Source organism: Cololabis saira, chromosome 2, assembly GCF_033807715.1.
Source record: "Cololabis saira isolate AMF1-May2022 chromosome 2, fColSai1.1, whole genome shotgun sequence".
NCBI classification, from domain to species: Eukaryota; Metazoa; Chordata; class Actinopteri; order Beloniformes; family Belonidae; genus Cololabis; species Cololabis saira.
This window is the reverse complement of record NC_084588.1, coordinates 27,766,636-27,779,612: the sequence shown is the minus strand read 5'-3', so window position 1 is coordinate 27,779,612 and position 12,977 is coordinate 27,766,636. Positions and strand designations below refer to the sequence as shown.

Here is a 12,977-nt window from a genome sequence, read left to right as displayed (position 1 = left end):
CACTTCAATCAAAAAAAATTTCAATCAAAGAAAAAAATTGAATGCAAAAAAATATTTGAGACTCAAAAAAATTATTTGAACACTGTTTTTCTTTGATTGGAAATGTTTTCTTTGATAGAAGTGAAGTTTTTTTTTTGTTTGAAGCAACCTTTTTGATTGAAGTAGTGTTTTTTTGTGTCTGACATGTCTGACCCTATGGTCTGACCAATGGGGAAGCATCCGCTCCCTGCGGGATGTTTTTGTCAAAATGATTCAATCAAAAAAAAAAAAGACTTCAAAACTTTTTTCACTTCAATCAAAAAATAATCACTTAAAATCAAGTATTCAAATGCAATTTTTTTGGGTCTCAAATATTTTTTTTTATTCAAACACTTTTTCTTTGATTTAAATTTTTTTTTTTTATTGAAGTGATTTTTTTTCATTGAAAATATTTTTTTCTTTATGAAGCAACTCCTTTTTTGATTAAATGATAAATACACAAATGTCCAACCCATAATATGGCCCAAACACAAAAAAACTACTTCAATCAAAAAAGTTGCTTCAAACCAAAAAAACTTCTATCAAAACATTTCCAATCAAAGAAAAACAGTGTTCAAATGCATTTTTTTGAGTCTCAAATATTTTTTTGCATTCAAACACTTTTTTTCTTTGATTGAAATCATTTTTTTTTTGATTGAAGTGATTTTCTTTTAATTGAAAATATATTTTTTGATTGAAGCAATCTTTTTTTTGATTGAATAATTAGGACACAAATCTACCTCCATAGCTCTTCACTGTTGCCGATGTTAATCACCTGTAAGATATCTGCTGGAGGGAGAAGGAAACTGTCATTGAGGAAAGCCCTCAATGATGATTGGCTGCTGAGGGAGGGGACAGTATATAGACCCTGATAAATGTGGAGTTTCATGGTCTCCTCTGACAAATCATCAATGGCCAGGAACCTTTAGCAGACACACTCTGCTGCTCCCACCCACACACATTTTACAGAAGTTAAAAGTTCCTTTTTCATTTTACTCTCAAACAGCAGGTCCTTGTTTATTTCATTTAGCTGAAGGCCTCTTACAGAAGCTAAGGCCAAAAGCTCATTCTATACAATAAGAGAGAGGGAAATATTCGTTTGGTTTCGTTGGGTGAGAGGAAATTTTGAAACATTGTGCAATGGTGCCGCAAAAGTTTTGAAAGGTTGTGAGAGCGTTTTGCCAACAAGATTCGGTCTGCTGGAGAAAAGGTCTCCATGTTGCATCCATACAGAATGGAGAGCTACCTCATCCCTCCTGTAAGTAGGATTTATTTCATTATTTGTATGTAAATCCGCTGGAAACTTTCCTCCAGCCGAGGCTTGAAACTGCTCCTTGATTAGTTTGTTTTCAAATATTACAGAAAGCTTTTATTGTTACAAGAATGGATGACAGACAGTATTTGAAATTATGTGACTTATTGTGGTCTCCACTTAAAAATGAACACAGGACACAAACTGTAAGTCTTTAGTACGGGCAACATGAAAACGAAACTCAAAAGTTCTTGAAAGTTTCAGAACTACGGAGGCAAGAAAATACTCTGTCCTTATTCCAATACGTCTAATGTGCCTCATCTAATTTAAATGTAAAAAAAATGGAGCCAATGTAAATTTTTTATAAAATACAGATAGTGACTGTTACTCTGTTAAATTAAAAGGTTTAATCAGATGGACGAGGATATAATGTGTGCTGGCATTACCATAAACTCAATTCAAGACTATAGATTTGTTTCATGATGTAAAAGAAAAGTACTTGCCATTTTTTATTTATTCTAATTATATATTTTGTTTGCTTCTGCAGCACACAGATGAAATGTATGAGCCTGACATCTACAGGCATCCAATTGAGTACTATAATCCATATGTACTAGATGCAGACATCCAGGCAGGTGAGTTTCATGTCAACACTGATTTTGTCTGATGTGAGTTTAAATTTAATGAGCCTTTAAAGCGCTTTGTATTTTAGAATTGTAACAAATGATAATAAATCTCTCAATTTCATGTCCTACACTCAACTTCAATTATCCTATTTTCACACCAATCTTAATTTTTATTTGGAATAAGAGAAAGTGAATCATTCGTTCATTTTAACATTTTACGTGTACGTCCGAATGTGGTAAAGCACATTTTTTCTGGTTTATTGTTCATAAAAAGACTGCTGTGGGTGCAGCTGGAGCGCACCACATTAGGGTGTATGGAACACAGGAAACAGATGCCTTTCTTTCGGCTGCTACAACTACAGACATAGAACAACTTTTGCCCCATGGGGTTTTGTTGATACATGAGAGGAGCTTTACTTTCTCTTGTAATCTACTTTGTATATTGCCCCAAAACAGCCGAAATACAGAGTTGGATTGTGGGTGTGGGAGCTTGTGATAAAAATATCTGCTATATTTGCTTGTCAGATTTTTTTCCATATATATCTATAAATAAAACCTATTAACATTTCTTAAAAAAAATGATGTGCTGAATATTGATAAATTAATGGCTTTTAAACTATATATATATATATTTTGAAGAGTATACAATATAATTTGCATCAATTTATATTTGAAAGACAGGCAACCCTTTTTTGTATAGAATCTAAAACATGTTACGCCTATTGAATATGCAAAGCTTATTCGCCAAACTTTTTAATTTGGTTCTTGAATTAATTTTTTGAAATGGAAGGAAAAAAACAATGAAAAAGACAGCTTTAAGAATGTATATTCAGCTTTGACGGCTGTGGCAACACTGCTTATGTGGCAACAGAAAGGCGAATAATGCTGAATTCTTCACCTTACTTCACCCTGTTAATACAAATTCAGGCATCATGAGTGAGCAGTTCTTCATTAAGTCTAGTTACTTTTGACTATTAAATTTTTTTTATAATATAATGACTACTGTGTCTTCACCAACTCTATTTGTGTTTTAATTGGTGTCTATGATTAACATTTGTCCATCTCTGCAATGGTGCCAACTGCAAATGCTGACAGGAGTGATAGAGTGAGCCAACAAAAGGCCTTGGTCATTTTGTGGCTTTTCCATCGTCTCTTTTTTAGATCACTGGGACTACCACCCTCACCCTCATGTGCACCCGGCAGAGTTTGAAAACCTCCAAGAGAGCAACTTTACAGAGCTGCAGAGTGTACAAGCCCTCCACCCACCAGGCCTCATACGACACGACACCATACGATACGACCCAGAAAACCTGCTCGATTCCAGTCTTGGTGCTCATCCACATGTGTTGCAGCAGCCAGTAGGTCCTTCTCTCACCTACTAGTTAAATCAAATATTGCATTTAAAGACTAACATGGATTCTGTGTTATAATGCATTGCTAAATGTTGACGATGACTTCTGAGTAATACTTAAATGACTGATAAATCCCAATTAGTCACAAGGCTCTCTGTGTGATGACATACAGTCAGTAGGTGGTTGAAACTATGACACAAACATTTGCTGTCTGACAGAAAATCTTATATAGAAGTGTTATAAGATGTTTATTCTCATGTCCACAAGATTTTTAAATCCCAAAATATAATTTGACTCTGAGAGAAGATTCAAGAAGGTCCTTTAAAAGGTCCTTTTGACAAAAATTGGGAAGTGAATCTTAGTGAGTTACAAAAAACACTTTAATTTTAGCTAGTTTTACTTTTTTTTGTTTAAAAAAAGTTTTCTTTGAATAGGCTTTGACGACTCAGCTAAGCTCACTAACAGTCACATCTCCACGCCTCAACTCTCCATTTGTGAACCATTGAACTAGAACAGAGGCATCTGGTTTTGGACAACATCTATGTTCAGCATGTCTAACCACGTCAACATTTTCAGTATGAAACGTTCACCCTCTCGCATTGTGTGAGGGCCAACATTACAAACTCTAAACTGTACTTTGTATAAACCCTGTAGTTTTTTTTTCCAGCTATCTGCTAGATGCTCAAATTACGATGTTCAGGCCAAAGTTTTCAAATATGAAAAAAAATACAATTACACTAAATTTTAATATGATGTTAATATATGTTAATATATTCATAAGTAAAGTACAATAGGAGTAACAGTGCATTCAACTTCCAATCAACCAATCAAAAGTTATGGCAGAAAATAGGAACTATCAAATATCGACAAATCAGAAGAGGGGGCGGGGCTAATTTGCACTAATTATGGCCAAAGACTCAAAACCGAGTCCGATGACACCACCCACGACTCTGTATGCCATACCATTCAAAAGTTATGGCAGAAAATAGGATCTATCAAATATCGACCAATCAGAAGAAGGGGCGGGGCTAATTCATGCCAATGAAGGTCAGGTATTCAAAAAAACGAGTCTGATGACACCACCCACGACTCTCTATGTCAAACCATTCAAAAGTTATGGCAGAAAGTAGGAACTATCAAATATGGACCAATCAGATGAAGGGGGGGCGCGCTTTTTGGCGTCTATCATTGCCACGGTAAAGCTTTTGACTGAGAAAAGTAATGCCCATCGTTGCAGGATCAAGACGCACATTTTGATGTATAACACACCTGGGTGCACGTTACGGTTTGGGCGAAGAAACGGCCGAAGAAATGGCATAAATTGTGCCAAAATTACACGATTAATTAAAAATGGCCGACTTCCTGTTCGGTTTAGGCCATGGCACCAAGAGACTTTTCTTTAAGTTGTGACATGATACAGGTGCGTACCGATTTTCGTGCATGTACGTCAAACCGTATTGTGGGGCTTGAGGCACGAAGTTTTCTAGGGGGCGCTGTTGAGCCATTAGGGCACGTCCATTAATGCAAACCATGAAATATCAAATTTTTCGCCAGGTCTGGCTTGCGTGCAAAAAGGCCCTCATTTACATCGGAAAAATAAAAACAAGAAAAACGAGAAAAAAAAATTCCTACAGATGCAATAGGGCCTTTGCACTGTCAGTGCAAAAAAGGTCTGCCCTTTTTTAACTTTTTTTTTTTACAGTGTGATGGCAATGTGTGTACATTATGGGGGTTAAAACAAGATAAGGTGTTAATCCACTAGTGTGAGAATAACTTGACAGCTCTCTTACGGAAGTCAAGTGTAGCAAACCAGAACTCACTGTTTACTTGCAAGATGCTGTGAATAGATATAGAAAATTTCGGCCTGCATGCACACACAGCGGCGTCCACACATCACAGCTCATGCAGAGAAAAGTTTGTCACACTCTTCACTCACAGCGGGGAGAAACCTGCATATGTTTGCTCATGCATTTACAGTTCATGTTAATGATAACTTGATCTGAATAAAGTCCAGGGCTGAGCTCATCCAGTCCATTGGAGTAGATGAGCTTAGTTACCCATATTATGTGTTACCTGTTGCTGAAGATATGGAGAGGGTTTGAATCAACATATGCTGCCATGCATACCTTCTTTTTTTTCAGATTTTTAAGCAGGACGGAGCCAGCCACAACAAATTCTGCACTTACTACAAAAGCATCAACAGCATGGTATAATAATAGGTTGAAGTGGGTGCTATGTGTGAGCCAATTAAAACATTTGGTGGAATATGAACTTGAGGCCCCAAGCTTTTGGGTAGCTTAAATTTGGTCCTTAATATAGGGCCATGGGCTGAAATGTGTTCTTTTCCTTTTTTATTTACATTTCATGAGTGTGTCAACCTATTTGGAAACCGAGTAGTAGCCTCATTGATTGCTAACATTAGTGATGCTATTGGACATTTTTTGAAGTACAATACTTGAATATATAGTATAGTATAGAGTATTTCTCTTTGTCTAAATGGTGTGGGGGACTTTAATTTGAGCAACACTGTTAATGTTGACTGATTCAACCAAATTACCTTTGATCCTCATGGTAGGTGCCGTTCTTCCCTCGGACCGTATATGCCCCTCATGTGTCCCAGCGCAGCTCAGATGATGAGGATCATGGAGGGAGAAGTCCCCCACTAGAGGTGTCTGATGAGGACTGCTTAAATGATCGAGCCCCTTATATCACACCAGGAGAACTGGGTAAGGATCCAAATTACCATTTAATGTTATGCGTGCACTCAGATTACTGACACAAGACACATCACATGCATTGACAGTCATGACACTCCCCATGTTCCCTTGGGTAGCTAATGTGAGCTACCCTCACAAAAACATGCAGCAGTCCTGGGCTATACTGCCCCCTCTGGCCAGCCGTGGCGGCCGATGGGGTGGGGAGGATCTGGCCGGAATAACGTGATCCTTCCATGCGCTACGTCCGGCCAGAGAAGCGACACCCTGTCTGGTGAAAAGAAGCAGCCTGTTCACTTCTCAAGTTAAGGAGGATACTTGAGCTCCGGACTGACTTAACACTGGGTGATAAAATGGAAAAAAATTGGGATAAAAATATATTTAAAAAAAATGTACATTTAACATCTAAAAAAAAATGATTGTACATTTAAATGAACATTTAACATCTAATTTAATTTCTTTTATTCCAGCATTTCAAACCTGTAATCATTCCAAATTATCAAGCTTTTATCACTGTGTTTTTGCCATGTCATCCCACAACAGAGTTGAACAGAGGTTCTGGTAAATATAGCCGCTAGCAGCGATAACAGGCCCTCACACTTCCACTGCACGCACTGCAGACATGACACACCCATCCTCAACAAATGCCAAACTGTATGAAATTTCAAGTCTCAACACATTATGCCAAATAACAGCAAGTGAGTTTGGTGCATGTAGGTGACTCACACAGTGGGGACTGCTTAAAAACCGAAAAAAAAAAGTCCTTCTCAATTCTGATTAGTGTTTAAAATAGTGTATAAAACACCCCAAGCTCCTCAAACGTAATTTATTCCTGGCATGTAACCTGTTGCCCTAGCAATTGCATTGAATAAAAATCTCACACATTTAATGCATCTTTAAGGTGTTCAGATTATGCTGGCCCAATCTGTGCTGATTCAGAGCTGACTTCTAATGATTTTTTTTTCATGTGCACCCAGCACAACCATCCGCTTCCTGTTTCAGTCATTTGACGTGCATCAAAATGCAATATGGTGAAAGAGGACAATTACTCGAAAATAAATCATGATGCAATCAAAATCATGTTCCTATAGAGTTCATATAATATTGTCATGGGCTCTCATTCAGAATGAGATCCTCACTTCATGTGTACATTTTAAGGGAAGATTTGGACAATGCACATACCAAAACAAATTTCAAGTTCTTATTAATTCTGATGAGGGTGTAAAATTTCACAAGATTTTAGTCACTCCAAGATCCTAAATCATAACTTTGTTATTCCTGGCATGTATCATGTTGCCGTAGCAACCACATTTAATAAAAATCTCACTCTGGTGCATCTTTAAGGTGTTAAGAGTTTGCTGGCCAAAATTGAGCTGATTCTAGGCAACCTACTGGGACCGAATACTTAAGCGAAGGAGTCCATGACTTCCTGTTGTCTGCAGGTGGCGTTATGACCGTGTTTTAACAATCATAGTGTCCTTGGGCAAGACACCTTACCCACCTTGCCCCGTGTGAATGTGTTTGAATGTGTATGAATGTTGGTGGTGGTCGGAGGGGCTGTTTGGCGCGATATGGCAGCCACGCTTCCATCAGTCTATAGGGCAGCTGTGGCTACAAAACATAGCTTACCACCACCGGTGATAATGTGTATGAATGGTTATGAATGGTGAGTTGGTAGAGCGTTCGCCTATGAACCTGAAGGTCAGTGGTTCGAACCCTATTTCCGCCTGTGTCCTTGAATCCCCCGGTCAGCGCCGTTGTGTATGGCAGCTCTGCCGACAACCGGTGTCTGAATGTGTGTGTGTGTGTGTGTGGGTGAATGTTTGGAGTTAGGAGTACAGCTGGAAAGCGCTATATAAGTGTAAGCCATTTATCATTTACCATTATTATATCCTGTCAAAGTCTCAATGATCTAAGATCAATATCTGGGAACAGGCACCACCAGCAGCCACAATCCCCTGGGACCTCCCCCATAACATGTGGTGTCTTAAAGGCATATCTACCAACTTTTCATAGAAACCATGACTATAACACTGAGTCAAATATCTTTACAATATATTCATCCATTTTCTATACCAGTTTAATCCTGTACAGGGTCACAGGGATCTGTTCTGTTGGAGCCCATCCCAGCTCCCTACAGGCAAGAGGCAGGGGTCATCCTGAACGGTTCGCCAGTCCATCATAGGGCCACATATATAGACAAACAGTTATACATGGACGTTCACAGACCTACGGAAAATTTAGGATCATCAATGAACCAAAGATACATGTTTTTGGACTGTGGGAGGAAGCCAAAGTACCCAAAGGAAACCCACGCAAGCACGGAGAGAACATGCAAACTCCGCACAGAAAGACTTGCTGGCCAAACAGTCCAAAAAAAGTGTCTAGTGTCTAAAATGTAAAATATTCACTGTATGTGTACCGTTTGGCTGACTTGATCCAAATAACTTAATGAGATCAGGGTGTGTAATGTCTGTCTTGAGTTTTAACTCAATTGGAAAAAGTATGTCAAAATCATGACACTGAGTTGGGATTTTATATTTTCAAAGATACAGAGTAATGGACTTCTGAATAGAATACATGTTCATGTATATGAAATGTTTTTCGTTGTGAAAGGGATGTGTGAATAGGGATCCTATGAATTTACCTCCCTGGAACAAACAGGTGACTTCTAATGAATTTTTTTCACGTGCACCCGGCACAACCATCCACTTCCTGTTTTTTGACGAGTCATTGGACGTACGTCCACAAAATGCAATATGGTGAAAGAGGGCAATTACTAGAAAATAAATCTCAAGTTAATCTGATAAAATACTGAGAAAATACACAACATAATGCGATCAAAGTCATGTTCCTATAGCGTTTGTTCAATATTGTCACAGGCTCTCGTTCAGAATGAGATCCTCACTAAATGTGTACATTTTAGGGGAAAATTTGGACAATGCACAAACCAGTTAGAACAGCTTATGGATTCATGGCGAAGCGTCCAAATTGGCCATGCCTTTTCTAGGGTACAGTTATCAATTTCACACAGAGAATATTTAATGTCTTCAGGGTTTACTGACCAACTTTAGAATTAATCTGATCATCCTGCAATAAGAAGCACATCAGAGACTACAATCCCCCCGAATGCAGCTTTGCATTCTCTTATTAATAATTACATGGACATTACTGGATGTCAGACTTTTCTGCATATTTAACACTGAAGTGAAAATGACCTTCGCCATCATCCATGATAAAACCCCATCCCATCACAGAGCCTGGATTTTAGAATGGGTCATCTCAGGTTCCTCCGAGCCCAGAGATGTTGACAACCTCTCTAGACAAAGTTAACACAAGGCTTCATTTTTTTAAATAAAGTTTGAAGTCACATTTGTGGATATACCTTTGTATCTCAGGGGTTGATGAAAGAGTCCCATAGTTATCATTTGCTGAAGTAGCTACATTAGCTACTCATTACTGAACGGCTTGATGGAGTCCCATCTACAGTTAGAAGCCAAGAAGTTAGAAAACAAGAGACATCTCGTGTTCATTGTGTCTATTGTCTTTTTACACCCCACTCAACCTTTTTTTTAAACTATAATGTATTGTTCTAGGTAATTGCAATTTCTTCCATAGTGGAGATAATGATGAGCAGCACCAAGTAATGTCAGTTAATCTGTCAGTTAGCTGCTAAGGTTCCTTAAGCTCTGCAAGTTTAGCTGCTCTATAAAGACCCCTTTCTGAATAATGGCTGAACGTGGCCTTCCTGGCATTTAGATGTAGGAGCTTTGTCAGAGTTATGTCAGCTTTATGTTCTGCTGACAAGATTAACTTTAAGGATAGGCTATGGGTTGCAAAACTGCTGGTCTTGCATCTTCAGTGAAAGTGGACCATAAAAAAGATAGGGAGGGTTCTCATAAATAAACATGAACTTTTCCTCCAAGGCTGAATTTCATGCTCGAATGCCAAACCAGCACCGGCTGTGTTCCAAGAGAATGACACCTTCTAATGAGATGCCTCCCTGTCAGAGATCTGCAGGGCGATATTTTGCGCATCTGCATGACTGTGACACGCAGTCGCATGTTTGCTGAATATGTTGACTCATTGTGGGTTGAGAGCGTCTTTGTCAGTGGAATTATAATTCGCGGTGGTTTCCTTTTTTCTTTCAATTTAACTGCAGTTTGCTTTGCACTTACCTAACACCCACCGAATCATCTCTTTAAGCCAATTTAGAATTTGACACGACCGGCTCAGCCTGAGCAATGTCTGTGTCAATCAGCAGTTACTTTTATCTAGTAGTTTGCACATAATTTACACCACTTTTTAAATATTTACATTACATTTTTTGTATATTTTTGTGAATATGGTGGTACCTCTCTTTTGAATGCACCCTTATACATAAAACCTTATCTGTGGTATATTTTAATTTTAACAATTATGAAAGTGAATGAATGTATTTTGTGAAACTTTGGTTACTGTAAGCACTGGTTAATTTAAAATAGCCATTTGTTTCTTTCAATTCAATCTGTAGGCAACGGATGAAATATTTTTAACAATTCCTCCCTTTCTTGTTTCCAAAGGCAGTAAGAAGAAGATCCGTCTGTACCAGTTCCTGCTGGACCTTTTAAGGAATGGTGATATGAAGGACAGTATCTGGTGGGTTGACAGAGAAAAAGGGACATTCCAGTTTTCTTCCAAACACAAGGAGGCACTCGCACATCGCTGGGGGATACAGAAGGGAAACCGCAAGAAAATGACATATCAGAAGATGGCTCGTGCCTTACGCAACTATGGCAAAACTGGAGAGGTGAAAAAGATCAAGAAGAAGCTGACATACCAGTTCAGTGATGAAGTTCTTGGGAAGAGTCATATTGAGAGAAAACAATACATTTAGGCAGAGGGAATCATTTCTGGGGCAACTGTAGATACTTTTTCAACTCTGCTCATCCGGCAAATAGCATTATATTAAAGGCATGAATCTCTTGAAGAGAAACCCTTCTTCCTAATATGTTTGGCATATCTTGTGTTGAAAGAGACACATTCTCTTAATCTGTGCATTAATCTACTGCGTACTGTGTTTGTATATAGCCTATTGACGTTACAAGTTGATATTTAAAATTGCCAACCTGCCGAACTTTGAGCATCTATTATGATTAGGTAAGACACTGTCCTACATGCTAAATGTATTTACAATAAAGGAAATTAAATTGTACAAATAAATTAACCTTTGTTTGACCAAGGACTGTTTGTAAAAAAAAATTATTTCATCAATGAATATGTATTTTAAAATTTGCAAGGGTCATTTGGAGGTGATTTCAACTAACATAAGTGACAACACTCCAAAAGAGGAAGAGGTAAAAACTTTGCACAAATAAATAGTGTCAGGTTTATAGATCTTATTTTTCACTCTTTCTCAGAAACAACTGGTAAACTATGAGGAACTTTGAGGTTAGTCTTGGCGGCTGCTTGTCACTCTGTACTTGCTGTCAAAGCCCTGCACAGACACAGTTGTTGCCCAGGCAACAGCCAATTTCCCCCTCATTGCCTTGAGCTGCCCCTTTAGAGGGAGGGAAATATATGTATGATTTTGGTTGTTGTGGCTTCTGGTACACAAGTTGCTTATAATGTTGGCATTAGACCAAATTAAATCTTCATGAAACCCACATAATCCAAACGTTTGATTGACATACCTTGACACATTTAGAGGTAGAGTAGCAGCTCGGTCTGGCTCAGAACCAAAAATCAATACATGGTCAGAGGTCACGAACATCGTTAGCAGGTGAATGGTCACATTCATGACCATCCCACTGGTTTAGCTGATTTATACTTCTAATCAGCGGTGGCAGTAGATTTAATTTTTTGCTGAAACTACTTCAAACATGTATCTCAGCTTCACACTTACTGAAAAATAATTACATAAATGAATAATCAAGTGTGTTGGGTGTAGTTTCCCATCATGCTATCGACATCGTTTCTTAACATGAGGCAAGGCACGTTTATTTGTATGGCACATTTCAGAAAAGAGGCAATTCAAAGTGCTTTACATAATAAACACACAAGAGTAAATTAGGAGTTACAGTACAGCGGCAGAGAAAAGACAGGTTAGACTAAAGCTAAGGTTACAGTGTAGCACTGATCAATCTAGTGTATTGCACCTTGAGTGAGAAACCACCCCCAAGTCACTGTGTGCTCCACTGGTCCGGGCTCACAATGAAGGGACTCCTTCGTTGAAAACTATTTGGAGAGTTCAACAGTTGAATGAACTTTCGGACACTGATCCAGCAACCTTATGAGTGCTGTTCATTGTGTCACTGCTGTTGCACTGAAAGACAACAGTTTACCACCGGCATGTGCATCATATCCATCATATATACCTGCTTATTCCAATTCAGGGTCGCGGGGTGCCAATGAAAGACAGGTGTACACCCTGGACAGGTGGCTTGTCCATCGTGGGCTTTACTGTCTAGTCTATTTTAACGTCTTTCAAATTAGATAAAAAACACACTATTACTGTTTGTATTATGATACCTTGCTATTTTCACTGCACAACATTTACTGCACAACATAGCTCATGAATTTGTTGCATATAACCAGTTAAAAAAAAAATTGCCTTCGAAACCGTGTTAGATATTATGTACTAATCTAACTAATATTAATCTTTTAGCATAAGTCGTTCAGGTCATTTCTGAATACCGTCACTGCAAGTATTTTACAAACTAAAAAAAAGTTGTCTCTTTTGCATCACGTTGCACAATATTGTCAATAGTGCACATCATAGCTGAGCCACAAGCTGCCGGGTACGCTCTCGAACTCGGAGCAAACGCCATGGTGTCTTTCAAGCCTTGGATTCAGCCCAGCAGCTCAAGCATTATGACCGAAATATTCAACAACTATTTTCTATTGTCAAATTAATACCACGGCAAAGGTGTTTTCTCAGAAGCAGTTTCATTTGGATGTAAACGAACCAAAAGCAAATTTTATTGTCAATGATAAGTACAAAGTATACCGTATTGCGTCTGCAATACTGTGAAAG

At 38.3% G+C, this 12,977-nt stretch overlaps 1 protein-coding gene across 2 annotated transcripts; it reads left to right on the top strand.

Annotated features, from left to right (window-relative positions):
- Positions 1-919: 919 nt before the first annotated feature.
- On the top strand, positions 920-11,164 carry spi1b (Spi-1 proto-oncogene b). Of its 2 annotated transcripts, XM_061742223.1 has the most exons (6): positions 920-1,276; positions 1,818-1,905; positions 3,058-3,254; positions 5,390-5,455; positions 5,824-5,974; positions 10,525-11,164. In XM_061742223.1, the coding sequence occupies exons 1-6, from the start codon at positions 1,235-1,237 to the stop codon at positions 10,836-10,838; spliced, it is 858 nt and encodes a 285-aa protein (XP_061598207.1). In that variant the 5' UTR covers positions 920-1,234; the 3' UTR covers positions 10,839-11,164. The 2 variants fall into 2 exon arrangements, with proteins under 2 accessions (XP_061598207.1, XP_061598216.1); XM_061742232.1 differs by lacking the exon at positions 5,390-5,455.
- The last annotated feature ends 1,813 nt before the right edge of the window (positions 11,165-12,977 follow it).

Excerpts from the sequence above, each read along its gene's own strand:
- spi1b (XM_061742223.1), top strand. The coding sequence starts at position 1,235 with ATGTTGCATCCATACAGAATGGAGAGCTACCTCATCCCTCCT. Across the intron at positions 1,277-1,817 it reads AGAGCTACCTCATCCCTCCT|CACACAGATGAAATGTATGA; the intron begins GTAAGTAGGATT and ends TTGCTTCTGCAG. Across the intron at positions 5,456-5,823 it reads ACAAAAGCATCAACAGCATG|GTGCCGTTCTTCCCTCGGAC; the intron begins GTATAATAATAG and ends TCCTCATGGTAG.